General features: G+C 40.3%; 1 protein-coding gene across 1 annotated transcript; it reads left to right on the top strand.

Annotated features, from left to right (window-relative positions):
* Nucleotides 1–784: 784 nt before the first annotated feature.
* LOC100668705 (zinc finger protein 883-like) lies at nucleotides 785–21654 on the top strand. The gene is given in 6 exon segments (XM_064291095.1): nucleotides 785–1408; nucleotides 3049–3107; nucleotides 8152–8278; nucleotides 8551–8646; nucleotides 14773–16385; nucleotides 16387–21654. Coding segments are annotated over 6 exon segments (2088 nt in total). The 5' UTR covers nucleotides 785–1404; the 3' UTR covers nucleotides 16576–21654.
* The last annotated feature ends 656 nt before the right edge of the window (nucleotides 21655–22310 follow it).

Genomic DNA, 22310 nt, shown 5'->3' with positions numbered 1-22310 from the left:
CTCTGCTTTCGGAACGGCATTTTGGATGAAAAAAAAACTGCTGGCTGGTTAATTTTGGGTCAGGAATTTCTACGCCTGTGGGTAAGAAAATCCCTCTTGAAATAAAAATAGGATATCTATTTTAAAAACAAATTTGATTTCACACTTGAAAACCCTATGGAGCAGTTCCACTCCAACGGACTCCACTGGCAACAAACAAATCAGTTACAGAGAACACCTTTTCTGGTGCTTCCCTTTCAAAACAGATTCTGTGCCATGAAACGAGTTGTAATAAAATAAACGGATTTAAATCATGCAGAGTACGGCTGCTGAGGTTATTAGAAAACCCCAGGAAGTGTTTCTTGGGCGGGAGATAGAGTTCCGGGTTGGGGGGCGGAGTAAGGAGTTGGGGAGCGCTTTTCCTAAGAAAGGATATGATTATGTTATATTTGTATATTTTCATTTATAAAACGTACGTTTTCTTGAAGAGGTAGAATTTTTCTCTGAAAATTTAAAGCTTGAAAGTTATTCGTTTTACTTCAGAGGACCCACACACACTCACTGTATCTCCTACATCACCAACGGAAGCGGAAGCACTTAAAAAAAAAGTCAGTTCTAGTGAATGCGCAGGCTCACAGGAAATGCAGTCTTGAATATGAGTAGTTCACTGCCTGCACTCCGGGAACGGGTCTTCTCGTCCACTCTGCGCATGTGCACCCTCAACCCCGCCTCTTCATTTCCGCCAGCTTCTTCCCGAGGAAGACACGGTCTCGCAGTTCTTGGTTAAGCCGCTCGGAAGGTGAGAGCGCGGGGGCTCCGGGGCTCGGGGACTTCGTTGGGCCTCGGAATTTTCCCAGAAAGTGTAGTTTGTGCCCCGGCAGGCGGGAGCAGGAAGTGCCCCGAGGGCCTGTTTACGAGCCTTACACCTCAATCACTTGTAACTAGTGCAGAAGTAAGTAACCTAGATACTTACTTGCTTAGGTTAGCCATCCGAAAAGGGGGATATTGATAGTAATTCATGGTATTAGTGTGAGAATAAATTGTTACCTGTAAGATCTTTTCTCAAATGCTTGTTAACTACAGCGTGACTGTCAAGAGTATAGTGTATTTATAACCCATTATAATTAGCACTTTATTCCAATCCTTTGTTGTCTCATTTGACCCTGATAACCACCCTCTTTCTCTGTGTCATAAATATACCTTTAAAAACGAGAACGCAGGCAGAGAGGGGTGAAAGGATATACCCAGCGTCACAAATCAGTGGGCAAAGAAGCTAGGATGCAGATGCAGGTATTATTTGCTCCCAGTCTCTTGCTGGTCCTAATATCTCCTTTGCCTAAAACCCAGCTTTGCAGCCTTCACAGCACTTAGCACAGGCTCCTGCGCCCAAGTCCACAGGGATGTGACTGTGAACGGAATCTCACTATGTGTAAGTATATTCTGGGATTTCTGGCTTCTCTCAGGCCTTGGGTCATACTGAGGCTCCTGGCCTTTCTGCACTGTCGAGAATCTCTCTTTCCTTAAAGGCACAGTCTGATATTTTTGTGTAGTGTGCTCCAAAATCAAAAATTAAACCCATTACCATCCAGTCGATCCCGACTCACAGCAGCCCTACAGGACAGAGTAGGACTGCCCCGTAAGGGTTTCCAAGGAGCACCTGGTGGATTCGAACTGCCAACCTTTTGTTTAGCAGCCAAACTCTTAACTACTTCGACACCAGTGTTTTCATAGTGCACTCCAGTAGGATATGCAAGCCACATAGTAATTTTAAATTTGCCACTAGCCACAATGAAAGCAGTACACAAAAAGGAACAGGTGAGGTGGTGTGGTATGGTTTTCACAAAAGACGTAACTAGCCAATTCTGTGGAAAACCTAAACAGCCTCCTGTCTTTTTTTCCAGATCTAAGCTGCTGTCACACTGTCCATCTCCACATGTGGCATCTAGAAATAATCTGAGCTCCCTCTAATCTAAGCATATACAATCACAGCGCGATCGTACTGGAAGAGATTTCTGATTCTAATTGAGCCTGAAATTAATGACTCTTCTAGGGTTACCCAGGGCAGAACCAGGAACAAACCCTAGTACTGTTTATCGTGTCACAGCAAAGTTGCTAGAGGCACCGTATCGAAAAGTCTTTTGGGGAAACTGTAACCAGTTTATAATAAAAACTTAAACATAGTTTCCATGTCACAAAGCATGCTGTTATGTTTTTAAGAGTTTACTCTGTATGTTTAACTCAGGGCTTGTTTTCTACATGTTATTAATAGGAACTGAATTAACAACTTAGCCTGAGTACTTTTTGGATAACATTGATTTTGATGAAGGTATAGGGTTTCCTCTCTAGTAAGATGTGACCTGTAAGATATTTTCCCAAGTGCCTGTTAACTAAAGTGTAACTGTAAAATGAATTATGTATTTGTAACCTGCTATCATAATTAGACTCTGTCCTGTAGGGTCGTTATGAGTCAGAATCGACTCGATGGCAACGGGTTCGGTTTTGGATTTATCATAATTAGAGAGTACTTTCTTCCAAGGAAACCGTGGTGGTGTAGTGGTCAAGTGCTGTGGCTGCTAACCAAAAGGTCAGCAGTTCGAATCCACCAGGCACTCCTTGGAAACCTATGGGGGCAGTTCTACTCTGTCCTATAGGGTCTCTGTGAGTCAGAATCGACTTGATGGCAATGTATTTTATTCCAAACCTTTATCTCATTTGATCCTCGTAACTACCCTTTTTCTCTGTGTAAACCTGAATTTGTCTAACCAGTCCTCTGTTGTTTTCACTTTTTGTTAATTAGGAGGAAGGGGATGTAATTATTAATATACCAATAAAAATCAGGCTTTATTCATTCAGTGAAAACGCAAGGATAAACCCACGTGGTCATATCAAAGATACACATATTCAGGTCGTGCTGCCCCTGTGTGGTGCCTCCTGCCTGTCCCAGGGATCAAAGGGACATTCTTACACAGAGAGGCCTTTTCTGTAGCTGGTGTGATGAAATTTTTAGGCAAGTGAGTGTGGGAGTTAACCAAGTCTCTCATTGCACCATTCCTTTTTTCTTCTCCACAGCTGAATCTTCACAGTTCTCTACAGTGTGTCAAGAACAGCAGAAAATGAACAAATCTTCGGTGAGTTATTACAACCACTTTGCTTTAGAATGGTTTTTATAGATCTTTAAGGGACCACACATTAACACAGGAAAATGGAAATGGATCAGAGTCATTCAGGGAGGATAGAGAAGAGCAGATGAATAGCAGAGCAACGTTGGCATGTGGATCGATGGAGGTCTTCTGATGTTACAGGTTTTCCAGGGTGTAGCTGTGAGATTATTTCTGAGCTGTCTGTTAGCCACGGTGGAAAGTCAGACAGATGATAATATTTTAAAGATTTGCATTGATGAAAAGAACGGACCAACTGATTCTTCAGGGGATGTAAATATAATTGACAGTAAGAATATATCTTTGTTGATTTTCTAGTAGGTGATTTAGTGAACAGCCTTCCAGTAATAACCCTGAATAATGCAGTCGTTGCCTTTACTTGTTGTTCAGTGGAAGTAGAGCGCTGTGTGCCAAAATAGAACTTGGACAGTACTGTGCCCAGGAAATGAGAACACAAGGGTTGAATGAGACACCTTTCCAAGGAATTGAGTGCACATCTGTGGTGCAGTGAATTACTTAATATGGCCCTTCTCGCCACAGATTTTGTAACTCCTACCAAATGACTAGGTAGCACTATGCGTATAAGGTGCTTGTGGCCCACCAAGGGGATTGGATAGCTTGCTAATGATGTAGATATGGTGTGTGGTACTCTTACGGCAGTGAGACCATGCAAATGAAGTATTCAGAACCCTAATGAGGGGATTGGTCACTTTTGCCATCCCACTAGGCTTAAAAGCCAATTCCAGAGCAGAGAGAGGATCTCACCACCACCAAGAAAGAAGAGGCGGGGGTGGAGTGCGTCCTTTGGGCCTGGGATCCCTGCTGTAAGAAGCTCCTGGAACCAGGAGACTGAGAGAGCTGTAACACCAAAGACAGCAAGAAGCTGCAGCAAAGGCAGTAGACTGTGCAGTGAGTTTCCTGGCCCACAGAGCAAGAAAGCTGAGCACCTTCGGGTAGCAGGCTTGTTGGCCCAGTAGGGTCCCTCTGGGTGCTTGGTGGAGCTAGGTTTGCCCATCTACAAAGCTTGAGCTGAGTGCCTTCGGGCCAGGGCTTACTGGTGCAGTGTGGTGCCTCTGAGTACTTATCAGCAGAGCTGTAAGAGTTCTGTAACCCTTGCCCAAGCAGGGCAGAAGCCAGGCTGAGGGGCTCAGGACCAGCAAGGTACCTGCCTGTGGGCATGGCTGAGAAGAGGTTGTCCTGATTAAAGAGCTATATTCTGAGCATTCCTGTAACCTGTTACTTCCTTAATAAACCCCATAACTGTGAGTATGGTCTTCTAGTTTTGTGTGGCCATCGCAGTAAATTATGGAACCCAGCAGATGAGTAGAGAGTACTGTGGTAGGGACACACGGTGTCAGAATTGGTAAAAAGGGCTGGTGAGAGGAGATACAGGCATACTAGTTTTATTGCTCTCCACTTCATTGTGCTTCGCAGATAATGCATTTTTTACAAATTGAAGGTTTGTGGCAACCCTGCATCGAGCATGTGTCTGGGTGTCGTTTTTCCCAACAGCATGTGCTCACTTCATGTCTCTGTCACATTTTGGTAATTCTCACAATATTTCAAACTTTTTCATAATTATGGTGATCTGTGATCAGTGATCTTTGATGTTACTATCGTGATTGTTTTGGGGCACCACAAACGACACTTCTTAATAAGTTCATCTCTGAATGAAAGATCATACTTCCTGAATAAGGAGCTGGGACACCAAAGAATTCTGTTTCCATTTCTCTTAAATGCCACCTCATTTCTGTGCACTGTTTTCATCATCATTCCTATAGAGACCAGTGCACCGTTTTTATACCCACTAAGACTAAACCTGTTCTGAATGAAAGAAGCCCAGGGCACATTTTCTTCTCTCCTTAACGCTTCCCCTAATTTTGTAATGCTCATTCTCATAGTCATAAAGTCCTAATCTCTTCAGCACTGTACATACCTTTGTGAGATCCACTAAGCTTCTTGTGGGTAAGTAAAGTCTCCTTGGAGGGGATAAAATATAGAAAATATTAGGAATTATGAGAAGATGGCTTGCTCATACATGGGAAACATGTAGTGAGAGAAAGAAGTAGCAGATTGATTGACCAATGAATTGAATCAGATCAGGAATTTAACCCATTTACATGTCTTTTTATACTTGGATTTATTTTTTCCATCTTAGTTCATTATTAATTTTGGTATGAGATGTTTGTATCTTTCAGAACTATATATCTTGTTTTACAGACTAGTACACTTATGTGACCATTGTATTTGAAGCCTTAGCTGGTGAAATATGTCAAGAAAGAGCTATAAAACACATAAAGATTGAAAAGCAAGGAATAAAGGTCTCATGTTTTATAGATTATGTTATGTACATAGAAACTTCAAAGTACTCTACAGATAATGGATAATGTGTATTTAGAAGTATTTTTGAACATGTCAATCTGCACGCTGAGCAAATAATCCAAGAGGTTAGACTATATGAAGAAGAATATGACGTCAGGATTGCGGGAAGACTCATTAACCTATGATATGCAGATGACACAACCTTGTTTGCTGAAAGTGAAGAGGGCTTGAAGCACTTACTGATGAAGATCAAAGACCACAGCTTTTCGTATGGATTGCATCGCAACATAAAAAAAACAAATACAAAAGGACCAATAAGCAACATGATGATAAATGGAGAAAAGATTGAAGTGGTCAAGGATTTCATTTTGTTTGGATTTACAATCAATGCCAGTGGAAGCAGCAGTCAAGAAATTAAATGATGTATTGCATTGGGCAGATCTACTGCAAAAGATCTCCCTGAAGTGTTGAAAAACAAAAGTTGAAAGGACTGAGGTATGCTGCTCCAAGCCATATTTTCAGTTGCCTAATGCATGCGAAAGCTGGACAATGAATAAGGAAGACCAAAGAAGAATTGACATCTTTGAATTATGGTGTTGACGAAGAATATTGAATATACCATGGACTGCCAGAAGAAGAAACAAGTCTGTCTTGGAAGAGGAAGCCCTGGTGGCAAAGTGGTTAAGTGCTACAACTGCTAACCAAAGGGTCAGCAGTTCGAATCCGCCAGGCGCTCCTTGGAAACTCTATAGGGCAGTTCTACTCTGTCCTATAGGGTCACTGTGAGTCGGAATCGACTCAGCGTCACTGGGTTTGGTTTTTGGTTTGGTCTTGGAAGAAATACAGCCAGAATGCTCCTTGGAAGCAAGACTTTGTCTCACATGCTTTGGACATGTTATCAAAAGGGACCAGTCCTTGGAGGGTATCATGCTTGATAAGGTGGAGGGTCAGCAAAAAAGAGGAAGACCCTCATTGAGACAGATTAACACAGTGGCTGCAGCAATGGGCTCAAATATAGCAGTGATTGTGAGAATGATGCAGGACTGGGCAGTGATTCGTTCTGTTGAACATATGAGTTGGAACCAACTTGATAGCACCTAAAAACAACATTAGACATGAGGTCAAAATTAAGAAATGTATGTTTATGTTTTGGCTACAGACAATGGGAAATGAGCTTTTAAGAAGTGATACTATTTACAAAAGCATTGTCAAAATCAGATACCAAGGGATAAGCTCTTGCTGCTCTCTTTGGCTGCATCCATTAAGTCATGGCTTTGAATCTTTCTCCCATTCCACGTGGAAAACTCTTACCACCACCTTTTCCTCCAGCCATTTCCAGTATTTACACAATGAGGAGCACCCAGGACACTGGTTGTCTTTCCGTTGATTGCTCTACCACTCATTTGCCCATTGCCCACTTATAAGTTCTAGCTTTTATTGAATTTGAACTGGGAGGCCTTTCTAACTCTGTTAGGAATCTTGCTCCCTCAAGTCTACTTTGTATGAAGCTTTAGGAAACATGTCCTTGTTTTTTCTTTTTTTCCCCCCTTAGTTTTCAAGGTTCTGCCCTCTCCTGGTTTTCTGTTACCACTGAGGAAATTTCTTCTCAGTGTTTATGTCATAGTGTTTTTCAGCCATCCTTTTTAAGGTTGGTGTTCCCTCATGGTACTTTAAAATGACTGGTTGCCTTTGTTGAATTCAGTCACGATCTGATTTACTGATGACTACTAAATGTTTGTCTCCATCCTATACTGTCTTTCTGTACTCTAAAATCATATGTCTACCTGTTCAGGGGACAGTTCTTCCTTTGTGTTCCCCAGAGCCTTCATTAGCTGCATGAATATGCCTCGCTCTAACATTTTTTTTCTTCTGATCTGTATCTCGGTATATTTTTGAAAAGTTATCTAGCTGCTAGTACAATTAGAATGTTCAGTTGTACAAGAAATTAGCGAGCAAATTCTGTTGCTGCATCTGGTATGGGAATAGTTTCCTATTCTTATGTTGATTACTATTACACTAATAAAGGTTTTCATCTGTTACACTTCTCTGATTCTAAATTCTTTTTAAGCTGTTCTTCACCCTTCTAGGGCATTCATCCTAGAGTACAAATCCAGTAATATTTAACATCTCCAGAGCTTACATGTATTGAATTTCTTGACTCACCATTATTTACGGTTGTGATCTTAACGGAGGATGTGAACACTCAAATACTGGAGTAATCTGTTGGAATATGGAAAAAGAGTTGTAGGAAGTCTTACTTATATTTGATATTTTTAAAAGTCTTTAATTCATAAATATGTATATATAACAATCCGTGGTCTAGGTCCCTGGGTGGCACAAATGGTTTGCTCTTGGCTACTAATTGAAAGCTTGGCTGTTTGAATCCACCCAGTGGTGCCTCAGAAGAAAAGCCTGGTGGTCTGCTTCTGTAAGGTTAACAACCAAGAAAACTCTGTGGAGTGTGGTTTTACTGTGAAGCCCATGGGGTTGCTGTGATTTGGAATTGACTCAACAACATGCTAAATCTTTTTATTAAGTAATTCTAAAGTATAATATGATATTGGGTCCAAAACTGATATCCTTTTTAGCCATTTGTTTTAAGAGTAAACTTGATAAGAATTAGATCCAAAATGTATTTTCCATGCCGTTTGTTTCTGAACTCTTCAGATTGATCAGAGATGTGCTGTTACAGGCTTCAGTGTCATTCAAGGACGTGGCTGTGGAGCTGACCCAGGAGGAGTGGCAGCACATGGGCCCTGCTCAGAGGACCCTGTACAGAGACGTGATGCTGGAGAACTACAGCCACCTCGTCTCATTGGGTGAGCAGACCTTACCATGTGACTGTCTGGGGTGCGTTGCCTTTTTTCCTTTAAGTATCAAAACACATGAACTCTTTATAGAAGTTAATGTTAATCAGTCAGCCTTTTGATCTAGGAGTCTAAGGCACTGAACCTTTTTGAGCAATAGAAACAACATTTCTGTCATCATCTCCCTGCTGAAAAGTTCAAAAGAGCGCTTTCATTTGCCTCTTCTGGAGCTATCTTCCTCTGCCTTCATTTGGTCTAAACTCTCTGTTTTTCCCTGTTTACAGGGTATTGCATTACCAAACCAGAGGTGATCTTCAAGTTGGAACAAGGAGGAGAGCCCTGGCCCTTAGAGGAAGAATTCCCAAACAGTGGCTACCCAGGTGAGTTTCTGAACACTGACAGATGGAATCCTGGGATAATTAGACCTTAAGGTTAAATATCTTTGAAAAATTTTTTCAGACACTTTTTTTTCCCACGTGAATTTTATTTTATTTATTTATTTTTTAAAATAATTTTCATGGTGTTTTAAGTGAAAGTTTACAAATCAAGTCAGTCTCTCACATATAAACTTACATACACTTTACTGCATATTCCCATTTACTCTCCCCCTGATGAGTCAGCCTGCTCCTTCCTTCCAATCTCTCCTTTCATGACCATTTTGCCAGTTTCTAACCCTCTCTACCCTCCCATCTCCCTTCCAGACAGGAGATGCCAACACAGTCTCAAGTGTCCACCTGATACAAATATCTCACTCCTCATCAGCATCTCTCTCCAACCCGTTGTCCAGTCCATTCCATGTCTGATGAGTTGTCTTTGGGAATGGTTCCTATCCTGGGCCAACAGAAGGTTTGGGGACCATGACTGCTGGGATTCTTCTAGTCTCATTAAGACCAGTAAGTCTGGTCTTTTTATGAGAATTTGCGGTCTGCATCCCACTGTTCTGCTCTCTCAGGGGTTCTGTGTTGTGCTCCCTGTCAGGGCAGTCATCGGTTGTGGCCGGGCACCATCTAGTTCTTCTGGTCTCAGGATGATGTAAGTCTCTAGTTCATGTGGCCCTTTCTGTCTCTTGGGCTCATAATTATCTTGTGACCTTGGTGTTCTTCATTCTCCATTGATCCAGATGGGTTGAGACCAATTGATGAATCTTAGATGGCCACTTGTTAGCATTTAAGACCCCAGACGCCACACTTCAAAGTGGGATGCGGCATGTTTTCTTAATAGAATTTATTTTGCCAATTGACTTAGATGTCCCCTGAAGGCATAGTCCCCAAACCTCCGCCCCTGCTGCACCGACCTTCAAAGCATTCAGTTTATCCAGGAAACTTCTTTGCTTTTGGTCCAGTCAGACACTTTTTAAGAGGCCTAATGTCTTCATGAGTTTAGAAAGGATATAGTCAATAAAATATATAAAGGGGAGTTGTAACTTAGAGGAAGAAATGTACGCATGATGAAATCTTTCGTCTTGAAAAGCTGATGTTTCAAAGATAAATTTTAAAACTCAGAAATCAAGTAATAGAGTTATAAGTATGTTTAATAGTCCAAGGATCCAAACTAACACATTATAAAGTCAACACAAATTGTTTTTGTGTTGGAGGAGGCAAAAGTAGACAGGAAACATAGTAATTTCATTATTACCGTTAAAACAAAACCATTGCCATCGAGTCGATTCCGACTCATAGCAACCCTGTAGGAGGTTATATCTAGACGTTGCCAAAACTAATAGACAGTTTCAGGAATTTTTAAAAGTTGTAGTTTTCAATGTAATCCCTAGAGAAAGAATAAAATCATTTTAATTAACAGAAGTAATACATATTTAAATATATTTTGTGAAGTGCTACAAACCGTATAACATAAAAATTGACATAATTTTCATAAGCATGTCTGGCCATCGAAAGTATAGATGACTGGATGAAATTGACTGAATTAAATAGAAAGAGATCCCTAAATAAGTAACTTAGATTGCAGTTGAAGAATTGTGAAGTTGCTTAGTCAATGAAAACAAAGTCTTGCAGGGTTTCATGATGTCTTTATGTTTGAGGTTTGAAGTCAGGGAATAAAGGCTTTAAATAGAAAGAAGGGACTTGAAGCTAAAGAGCATAATTTACATAAGCATTTTGATTATATATCAAATAACAAAATTACTGTTTATAACAAAAAATGTTGATACTGTTACAAGATGTAAGAATTCATTAGAAGTAGCCCATTGTAGTCTAGTTGATTTGCAACTCATGGGAGCTGCATGTGTTACAGGTGCAACAATTCCATAAGGTTTTCTTGGCTGTAATTTTTACAGAAGCAGGTGGCCAGGCCTTTCTTCTGGTGGGCTTGAACCACCAACCTTCAGTTAATAGTCATGCACAAAGCATTTAAGCCACTCAGAGAACTTTCATTAGAACTAGTAAATCAAAACATACCTCATCTAATTATATGTATATAAAAAAAAAAAACCCAAATCCATTAATGTCAAGTTGATTCCAGCTTATGCCACCCCATGTCTTAGAGAGTAAAACTCTTCCATAGGGTTTCCTTATCTGTAATCTTAAAGAAGCAGATTGCCAGACTTTTGAAATGCCCTTGGAATAACCAAAAGAAAGTAAAAATATATTACTTCTCCAAAAAGGAAACTAATAAGTTCAACAAATCAGAATTATCACAAACAGTAGTCTGTGGTCAGAGTTTGACTAATCTAGAAATTGATGGTAAAATGAATAAATAAAAAACACCTTCCAGATGAATATTTAGAAAATGACCTGTTTTAACCAATGTGGGTGAAAAAGGAAATCAAATCCAAAATTGTAGAATATTTTTAAAATGATGAAAATGATAACCATGTATATCTGAAACGGAAACCCTGGTGGCGTAGTGGTTAAGTGCTTTGGCTGCTAACCAAAGGGTCAGCAGTTCAAATCCACCAGGCGCTCCTTGGAAACTCTATGGGGCAGTTCTACTTTGTCATATAGGGTCGCTATGAGTCAGAATCGACTCGATGGCACTGTTTTTTTTTTTTTTATATTGGAAACTTAAGGATAGAGTTGAAGTCATGATCAGAGATAAAACTTTATATTAATAATGCCTTTACCCTAAATCACATTGTTAGCATAAACTTCCTGGTGTGGTTCAAGGCCATGGGTACACATAGACACTTTTATCAGGCAGGATATTCCGAGGGCCTAGAGGTTATTATCTCCCAGGTCTGGTCAACGGCCAGTCTTTTCTTTGGAATGTGCAGAGTTTGAGTATCCCAAGACTGCTGAGTCAGCCCTTCACTGCATAATAACAGAGATACATCTGAGTTTGAGAAGGGAGACAGGAGGCTTGTTAGATGAGGAATATCCAGGTAAATTCAAATGTGTTGTTAATGATTCTAAACAGGTGTTGATGTGGGTGTTCTTTTGATTATAGGCAGTCCCTACATCATGACCATCCGACATGTACGACCAGTAGTTATGAACAGACCCCTGTAAAGCCTATTATGTTAAAAATTTGAGGTGCATACAATGGTCCATGATAACAAATGGGTGCTGCTTTGCAGTGCACATCAGAGCGTTATTATTATTACTGTATTATTATGGTAAAGATGGTTTTGTGTATCTGGAAGTGTTTCTTTAATGTTTTTTAGGCATAGGAAGGCACACTATATACTAAAGGCAAACATTTGACTAATGTTAGATGTGAACCGTACCTAACTCTTCCAACTTACATACCAATTTGACTAAAGGACAGACTTAAGAACAGAATATGTTCATGAACCAGGGACTGCCTATATTAAGTTTTTTGGTTTTATATAAGAATATAAGAGAAGCGAAGACAGCATAGGTAAGTATTTAAAGATAGGTCTGTTCATATTTTTAAAAAGTTTACATAAAACTGTATAACTTACGTTCCTTCACTTTTTCCTTAATTTGTTGTGAGGTCTTCTCAGACTTGTTTTCATTCTCTCCTTAAACTTGAAATTGTATTCCAAAAGCTCCAATAATCTGCCAGACGTTTTGATGCCCTAAATGGTGTTGATCATTTACCTGCAATTCATATCATTTTGATTTCTTGACAAAACCCTAATTTGGATTTGTCCTACTTCCTTGAGTATGTACCTACATTTGGTCTGCCCCCCCCCCCCGCCCCTTTTTTTGTTTTAACAATTATATCTTATCCTTAATGCCTGGAACAAAACCAGACACTGTCAAAGTAATGGGTGTAGAGCTGCTCCTAGTGTTCCCTTATTATCCCTGTAAGTTTGCTCTGTCTGTAGCTATGTACCTGCTTGAATTCTTATAGTGGTAATTTGTTTCTTCTCTTTATTTCTTGGTCAGTCAACCTGGGGATTTATTAATTTTTCATCTTTACAAATAATTGTTGGGCTTCCTGTATATTCTTGCCCTCCCCCTTGGGTCTGTACTTTTTTGTTTGTTTTTTTCTCCCATCTGAAATGGTTTGCCCCAGTGCCCTAAAGCAATGGTTTTGTCACTGTTTTCCCTTACTGTTTAAGGATTTTCTTCCATAGCATAGTTCAGGGAGATGGTTATAGGTTGAGTTTTGTCAGTGGCTGCTGTTTCTAATCCCTAGCTTATGCCATAAGGGAAGCTTTCTCAGGATTCTCCTTGAATTTCCCTGGGAGTGCCTGATGTCACTGATGTAGGAAAGATTTTGCAAGAGGCTACAAACCTGCAGCCCTTGAGGTCTTTACACTTTCATAGTATCCCATACTTGCCCTTTAGCAGTTTATTAAAACCTTGGTTTTCTGGTGGGTTCATGAAAAGTTGATGATTATGAGATTACCAACCTTTTTTTTGTTTGTTTTAAGGGTGAAAGTGACACTATTTCTAGCTTTCTATCTATCCAAGGTGAAACCAAAAGTGAAATCATTTTAGAATGAAACAAAATATCTGAAATTAAAAACTTGTTAGAGGACTTTAACCATTGATTAACAACAAAAAAAAAAACCATTGCTGTCAAGTCGATTTTGACTCATAGCGATCCTATATTTAGACACCATGTAGTATAGAATTACTAAACTGAAGAGAGGTCAGTGCAATAGAAACCGTAAGCATAAAGAGGAAATTGAAAGGAAACACATAATGAATCATGACTTCATGAGATATCATAAAAAAAATTCTATCATGTATTTTTCCAGCAAGGAGAGGAAAAAGTGCAAAAGCAATATTAAAAGAATTTTAAGTGAGGAAGGATATCAAGCTGGAGATTCTAAAAGTTCTGCAAAACCCAAAACAGGACAAGCACAAAGAAAATCACACATAGACATATTAGAGTAAAACTTCTGACATCAGAGACAAAGGGAAAATATTCAAAGTAACCAGCGAGAAAAGACCTATTAGAAAAAAAAACAAAAAGCAAAACTGACAAATCCCTTCCCAACATAAACACTAAAAGCCAGAATGATATATTTAAAGGGCTGAAAGTAAGTGACTACCAAAAAGAAGTTTGTATTCAACAAAAATACCTTTCAAAACTGTAATTGGCAATAAAAATTATTTCAGACTGAAAAAAATTTAGAAATTTATTAGCAACAGTCCTGCCTTAAAATAAATATTAAAAAGGGGTTCTTCACACATAACAAGGCTGAGGAGAAGTAACTGGAATTCTCAGACGTACTTGTTTGAAATATAAATTAGTCCAGCCATTGTTTGGCAGTACGTATAAAAGCTTCGCCTTTGCGTACCTTATCACTCAGCAAATCTCTTTTTGTAGGATTACAGTGTAAATGCACACAACATGTTTGCCTAGACATGTACTAGAATGTTCATGGTTTTATCTGATTTAGCCAGAAGCAGGAAACTACAAAACGTACAACAATTGAATGGATAAATTATGGCAGATTCATCCAAGGGAATATACAGCAGTAAAAATATGAAGAGTGTTCTACTACATAAAAAGTATGAATGTGACTCAACAAAACTAATTTTTAGAAAGCTAGATATAAAAACATCTATCCATCCATCCTTCTGCCTGCCCACCCACCCATCCATCGAAAATACAAAGGAAATACAAATTACTCTATGCCATTAGAAGTCATGGTAGTGTTTATCCTTGCTAGAGGGTAGTGATTGCAGGGGTACTCAGGAGGAGCTTCCGTTATGCTCATAGATGTTTGTGCCATCAACTGGGTTCTTGTTTCATGGGTTTGTTTAAGTTTTATACTTATGTGTGTAGTTTTCTGTGTTATCATGATTATGTTTCATTTAAAGGGGGTCCTTGGGTGGTACAAATGGCTAACTTGCTCAGCTGCTAACCATATAGTGGTTGGAGTCTACCTAGGGTCACCTTGGAATAAAGACCTGGTGAACTACTGCTAAGAAATCTACCATTGAAAATCCTATGGAGGGACAGTTGTACTCTGACTTAAAAGAGTCGACTTCATGGCAATTAGTTTTTTATTTAAAAAGTTGTAAATGAACGATACAGGCAGGAACTAGTTTTAGAATTTGAGTATGTAAAAGGATGCAAGAAGGCCATTATTGTAAAGATTTTTTTTTTTTTTTTTTGAACAGTACATCAGGAAACTCACCTAGAAGAGAAATTCTACAAATATGGTGAATTTGATAAGTTTTTCTGCGAGAATTCATTCTTCAGTATACATCAGCAAAGTGACACAGGACAGAGGTCCTTTGAATGTGATGAACGCAGGAAATCCATTTATCAGAAAGCACACCTCATAAAGCATCAGAGAACCCAATTAGGGAAGAAGCCCTATGAGTGTAAGGAATGTCGGGAATCCTTTGGTTGGAAGTCACACTTAATTGAACACAGTGGAACTCATATCGGGGTCAAATTCTATGAATGTAATGAATGTGGGAAAGCTTTCTGCCAGAAGTCAAACCTCAGTGAACATCTGGGAACTCACACAAGAGAGAAACATTATGAACATAATAAAGGTAGAAAATCTTACAAGAGCTTATTAGCTCACAAAGAGCACCAGAAAGGAGACACAGAGAAGAGACTCTGTAAATGTAATGAATGTAGAAAAGTGCTCTCCCAGAATTCAACCTTCAGAGCACATCAGCGAATTCACACAGAGGAGAAACCCTACAAATGTAGTGAATGTGGGAAGACCTTCTCCCAGAAGGCACATCTCATTACACACCAGAGGATTCACACAAGGGAGAAACCCTACAAATGTAATGACTGTGGGAGGTCTTTCTCCCAGAAGATACACCTCAGTGCACATCAGAGAATTCACACAGGGGAGAAACCCTACAAATGTAATGACTGTGGGAGGTCGTTCTCCCAGAAGAAACACGTCAGTACACATCAAAGAATTCACACAGGGGAAAAACCCTATGAATGTAAGGAATGTGGGAAAACTTTCTCCCAAAAGACACACCTCATTATACATCAGAGAATACATACAGGGGAAAAGCCATATGAATGTAAGGGATGTGGGAAAACATTTGCTGACAATTCAAGCCTCAGAGTACATCAGAGAATTCACAAAGGGGAGAGACCCTATGAATGTAACGAATGTGGGAAAACTTTCTATATGAAGGGGAATCTCATTACACACCTACGACTTCATACAGGGGAAAAACCCTTTGAATGTAATGAATGTGGGAAATCTTTCTCCCGTAAGGACCACTTCACTGCACATCAGAGAATTCATACAGGGGAGAAACCCTACAAATGTAATGAATGTGGGAGATCTTTCTCCAGTGAGACATACCTCAGTAACCATCATAGAATTCACACAGGGGAAAAACCCTATGAATGTAATGAATGTGGGAGATCTTTCTCCCATAGGGCAAACCTCAGCACACATCAAAGAATTCACACAGGTGAGAAACCGTATGAATGTAATGAATGTGGGAAAGCTTTTGCCCGAAATGACAGTCTCATAGCACACCAGAGAATTCACACAGGAGAGAAACCCTATGAATGTAATGAATGTGGAAGAGCTTTCTCTGTAAAGTCGTACCTCATTTCACATCAGAGAATTCACACAGGAGAGAAGCCTTATGAATGTAAAATATGTGGGAAAGCTTTTGCCCAAAATTCAAATCTCAGAGTACACCAGAGAATTCACACAGGAGAGAAATCCTATGAATGTAATGAGTGCGGGAAGACCTTCTGTCAGAAGCCAGGACTCAGAGTACATCAGAGAATTCACACGTGGGAAAAACCTTACAAGTGTAATGGATGTGGGAAAACTTTTGCTGATACCTGTACCCTCAGAAGTCATTGGTGAATTCACATGGGATGAACCCTGTGTATGCAACAAATGTGGGAAAGCTTTTGTGTGGAAGGCGTCCCTTAGAATTCATCAGAATTTATGCAAGAGAGAAACCTTTTCCATGTAAGTCACCTTATTAGATAACTGCCGACACCCACAGAAGCAGCAGTCAAGAAATCAAACGACATACTGCACTGGGCAAATCTGCAAAAGACCTTTTTCAAGGGTTTTTAAAAAGCAAAGATGTCACTTTGAGGACTAAGGTGTGTGTGATCCAAGCCATGGTATTTACAGTCACCTCAGATGTATGTGAAAGCTGGACAATGAGTAAGGTTAAAGACCAAAAAAGAATTGATGCCTTTGAATTATGTGTTGGCAAAGAATATTGAATATACCATGGACTGCCAGAATAATAAACAAATCTGTCTTGGAAGAAGTACAGTCTGAAAGTAAGGGTGGCAAGGCTTCATCTTGTGTGCTTTGGACATGTTAGCAGGATCAGTCCCTGGAGAAGGACATCTTGTTTGGCAAAGTAGGTCAGTGAAAAAGAGGAAGGCCCTTGATGAAATGGATTGACACAGTGGCTGCAACAGTGGGCTCAAACATAGCAACGTTTGTGAGGATGGTGCAGGGTCGGGCAGTGTTTCATTCTGTTGTACGTAGGGTCACTGTGTGTCGGAAGCAGCTTGACAGTACCTAACAAAAACAATTAGATAATTCCCGGAAGGAAGAAACTCAGGTCATGTAGTCCAACAACTTGTTGACCTGTAACCATGTTCTTTCACACTAGGCACATGTTCTTTCACATAGCTATTCTAAAATTCTCAATTCATCTATGTCCAGGTGACGGCTATTGTGCATATTAATTGTATATACCGCATTCAAGTCTGGCCCATTAAAGATTTACCTCACAGTCTCCCTGACACTGTTAAAATGGAAGGGAGATAATTTCCATAGCAAACTTGGATGTCATACATTAAACATGGCAGAACACAGGGTGAAAGAAGCTGGAGTCCCTGAATAAGTGGACTGAGCAGAATTCTTCCCTACTAGATCTTCACCAGTTGACTTTTGACTTTTTTAAAGCAAAATATAAATTCGTGTTGTATATAGGTCTTGCAAATTTGACTCTTCTGCACATTGTTTAGACATCTCCCTGTTTGGGAGAGATTAAACCCTGTGACTATATTGAATGTGACTTGAATTGTAGGAATTTCGCCAATCATTGTATATCGAAAAACTCCCTCAAGAATGATGTCTTAGTTACCCATCGTTGCTATATCAGAAATATCGCAAGTAGGTGGCTTAAAGAACAGGAATGTATTGGTTCTCATAGCCCTGGAGGCTAATAGTCTGAATTCAGGGTGTAGTACTAGTAGGAGACTCTTGTCAGTACCTCTTGGCATTCTTTGGTATTTGTTTTTTGTGGTGTCTGCAACAATATGTAACATAAGTAATTAGGTTTAGGACCCACCTTCCTTTGGCATGACCTCAATAACATAACAAAGGAAACCTGTTTCCAAAGAGGGTCATAGTTACAGGTACAGGGGTTAGAATTTCAACACATACATTGGGAGTACACAGTTCAGTCCATTACAGAAGAAAATGCTTGTGAACATCTTGAATGATCAGAAACTTTCATCTGCAAGTCAAGTTCAGTAAAACTTAGAGAAACCTGGGGAAAACCCAAGGACTGCTATAAACAAAACATTTACCAAGATATTAATCCTCTTGTACATCAAATAAGATTACCCTGACATCATAAATAGTTTGAATAAATGTATGAATGTTTTTGACAAATACTGAGCATTTATTTTTCAGCATATATTTTTTCTGGGACAGAATTCTCTTTAAGAATACTGGATAAAATCTTCACCCAGAACTGATGTCCCACAGTTTATGTTTAATATGTGGTACTAAAGATTTTATACAAAATACATAACAAAATATTTACCTATGAAATGTGCTGTTTTAAAAATGAAGATATTATGGGAAACACTACTAAACATGTTAGTGAACAGCCTGAGCAATGTGGTGCTTTGGTACATGGGGCTATGTAACTTTCTGTTTATGGGAACATGACATTATAGGAAATATTTACCTTTAATAAACTTCGATTTTCCACCCTATTGTCTCTTTATATCATTAATCATGATAAATGGAGAAAATATTGAAGATGTCAGGGAGTTCATTTTACTTGGATTCACAATCAGTGCCCATGGAGCAGCTGTCAAGAAATCAAATGACATATTGCATTGGGCAGATCTGCAAAAGACTCCTTTAAAGTGTTCAAAAGCAAAGGTGTCACTTTGAGGACTAAAGTGTGTCTGGCTCAAGCCATGATATTTTCAGTTGCCTCATGCATGTGAATGCTGGACAATGAATAAGGAAGACTGAAAAATTGATGCCTTTGAATTATGGTGTTGGTGAAGAATGTTGAATATACCGTGGAGTGCCAAAAGAATGAGTAAATCTGTCTTGGAAGAAGTACAGCCAGAATGGTCCATGGAAGTGAGGATGGTGAGACTTCATCTCATGTGCTTTGGACATGTTATCAGGAAGCACCAGTTCCTGGAGAAGGACATCATGCTTGGTAAGGTAGAGGGTCAGCGAAAGAGAGGAAGGCCCTCAACGAGATGGGTTGACACAGTGGCTGCAACAGTGGGCTCAAACAGCAATGATTGTGAGGATGGCACAGGGCTAGGGAGTGTTTTGTTATGTATGTAGGGTTGCTATGAGTTGGAACCGACTTGATGGCACCTAATAACGTTTATACTATTGATACATTAAAGGATTTTCTTGCGAATTAAAATAACTACGTAGCCTTTCTTATACTGTTTCCCTGCCTGTGTAAAAGTCAGATATTGGCTGTATGCTGTGTACAAGAGTCTCTCTTTAGATCCGAAGATACAGGCTGAAAGTGAAAGGGTGGAAAAAATATGCAAATAGCAGAATTCAGCTGAAGTGGCTATGTTAATATCAGACAGTAAGACTTTATGTCAAGCTATTACAAGAGGGTAAGGAAGGATATTGTGTAGTAATAGGTCAGTTGCTCAAGAAAATATAACGATTATAAACGTGCATAACAATAAAAAAGGAAGGATATTGTGTAGTAATAGGTCAGTTGCTCAAGAAAATATAACGATTATAAACATGTGCATAACAATAAAAAAGAGCCCTAAAATATGTGACTGAAATATTGACAGAATTGAAGGGAGAAACAGTTAAAAAATAATAATTGGAAACTTCAGTACACCACCTTCAGTAACGGATAGAACATCTAAACAGCAGATCAGTAAGGAAATAGAGGACTTGGACACTATAAACCAACTAGACCTCAGACATAGAAAACTACCCAGCAACAGCAGAATACACTTTCTCCAGGCTCCTACCCAGTATAAATTATATCTTAGGTCACAAAACAAGTCTCATTTTTTTAAAATTCAAGTTATACAAAGTATCTTCTCTGACCACAATGGAATAAAACAGAAAACTAATAACAAGAAAAACTGGAAAATCCACGAATATATTGTAATTGAAAATGACAGTTTTTTAAAGTGCTGTGTTGCTTGTGGCACCTGTTACTAAGCCATTGTTGCTAAAGTTATTGTTGGTAAGAGAATTGCAGCTAAAGCATTGTAGGTAAGGACGTTTTGTTAAAGATGTTGCTGCTAAGTGAAGGAGAAAACTGGCTTTGCCAGGCCAAACATGGCAGCCTCATGCTTCCTGTTAGCTCACTGCTGTTTTCTAAGCCCCTGTTATATGACCTTGCTGAGGCAGTCTTGTAATTCCCTGGCGTGTAGCCGCATTTGTCTTTGACCACTGTAAAACCTCTGCCCGTCTGCCTCCCACCTTTGGGTGTGGAGGTCTACTTTGGGCCTGCTGCTGTAAGGGACCGCCGCTTTGTGTGTAAGTCTCCCTAATGAAACTCCTTTGTTGTCACGTTGGAATTGACTGCCTCTTTCCCTCTCTCGGCACCGTCCAACTTCGGAGGCAAATTTCAAGTTACTGGTCCATATCTGGGCAATTGGCAGGTCATCCAGGAGACTGAAGAAATGGCAAGTGGGAGTGAGGCACCCATACGGGAAACCCCAGGTTGGCCAGCAACCTCCATGTGAGCGGGTCTAGCCTGTATGTTTGATGCGTGTGGTCTGCTGTGTAAGTATAAGGACTGGCCCAAAACACCAAGCAGCATAGTACAGTAGTGGGAAGACATGTGCCTTCGTAACTGTGGAAAGGAAGCTAGAGCAGTAGAGGCTGTGGGGTAGCCATTGCTTTTGGCAGTGTGGCTGGCCACCAATGCCCAGCTAGCTGCCGAAGTGTGCATAAGAGCCCAGAAGGAAGCGCTGCAATTAGAAATGTGCGCCAGTCCTGTGTGGCAACAACTGGTGTATTAAGTAGCTGCATCCGAGAGCAGGATGAGCAGTCGAAGATGCTTACCTGTGGGTTTATTAAGATGGGGGGAAGGAAGGTGCCAAAGGCAAGGATTAGGACAGTGTTGATGAGAGGTGATTGGCATGCCAAAAGTGGAATCTGTGGGAGAGTGGATTGAGTAGCGAATTGGATGTGGAAGTGATAGTGGAGGAGGAGTCTGATGCAGAGCTCTCCCCCTCTGTACAGCTGCTCGTTACTCATAAGATGAACCTGATGACCCCAGATAATTCCCACCAGCCTGTTCCAGGACAATGCAGAAATACACCCCCACTGAGCTGATGGAGTTGTGTGGGAAATTCCAGCAGAAAGGAAAGGAAACTTGCAGTTTGGTTACTACATCTGTGGCTTATTGGGGAAGATGGTGTCTCTTTAAATGAAGCCAGGGTAGAAAAAATGAGCAGCATAATCCCCCACTCCACAATCCGTCAGCATTTACATGCAGCTCGGAACGCAGAGGGCACATAGCATGCTGTGTTAGATCTGGCCAATGTGTTCTTTACCATCCTTCAATCTCCATCCACCCAGGATTGGTTTGCCTTCACCTGGGAGGGGCAGCAATGGAAGTGCACCGCCAGGAATATGTACCTAGTCCCACTATTAGCCATGGTATGGTGGCTAGAGATCTCTTTTCTGCTCCCTCCTTCCTTCCCATGGCATCATGTTAACTGCTGAAGGTGTTTTTTGTTACAGGAATGTGTAGAGGCCCTAATCATCCACCTATAGGGAAGAGAATAGGCTGTGAATCCCCATAACATGCCAGGGCCAGGAACATTGGTAAAATTCCTGGGGGTCACCTGGTCAGGTAAGACCTGTGTGTTGCCTGAAGCCATAGTTGATAATATACAAGTTTACCCCATCCCTAGGACGTAAAAGGAAGTGCAGGCCTTCGAGAGTCTTTTGGGGTATTGGAGAGTATTCCCCACTTGGCCCAGTGTTTGAGACCACTCTATCAACTGGTTTAAAAAAAAAAAAAAAAAGGTACAGCTTGGGATTGGAGTAATGAACAGCAGCACATTTTTGAGAAAGTAAAGGTGTTCGTTGCACAACTGAAAGCACTGTGCACAATACGGGAAGGGTTCCCCTCCTGGCTAGGTGTGAGCAGCATCGAGGATGGCTTTCGCTGGGTCTTGTGGCAAGATCAGGATGGAACTAAAGTCTCTCTAGGGTTTTGGTCACAGCTGTGGAGGAGGGCAGAAAATTGATACAGTCCCATGGAGAAACAATTGTTAACAGCCGGTAATGCTCTCCACTAGGTAGAGCTGTTAATAGGGACAGAGCTGTAACCCTTCGCACTGCTTTGTCCATAAATGGGTGGGTCAACAGGTTTTCTCCAAGGCGTCATCAGCTATCACCCAGACAGCTACGCTGACCAAATGGCATGCATACCTGCAACAGTACAGTGACATTTCTGCCAGTCCACTGTCACAA

Source organism: Loxodonta africana, chromosome 9 (genome assembly GCF_030014295.1).
Source record: "Loxodonta africana isolate mLoxAfr1 chromosome 9, mLoxAfr1.hap2, whole genome shotgun sequence".
In the NCBI taxonomy this organism is placed as follows: domain Eukaryota; kingdom Metazoa; phylum Chordata; class Mammalia; order Proboscidea; family Elephantidae; genus Loxodonta; species Loxodonta africana.
The sequence above is the reverse complement of the archived record's forward strand: the minus strand, read 5'-3'. Positions and strand labels throughout refer to the sequence as shown.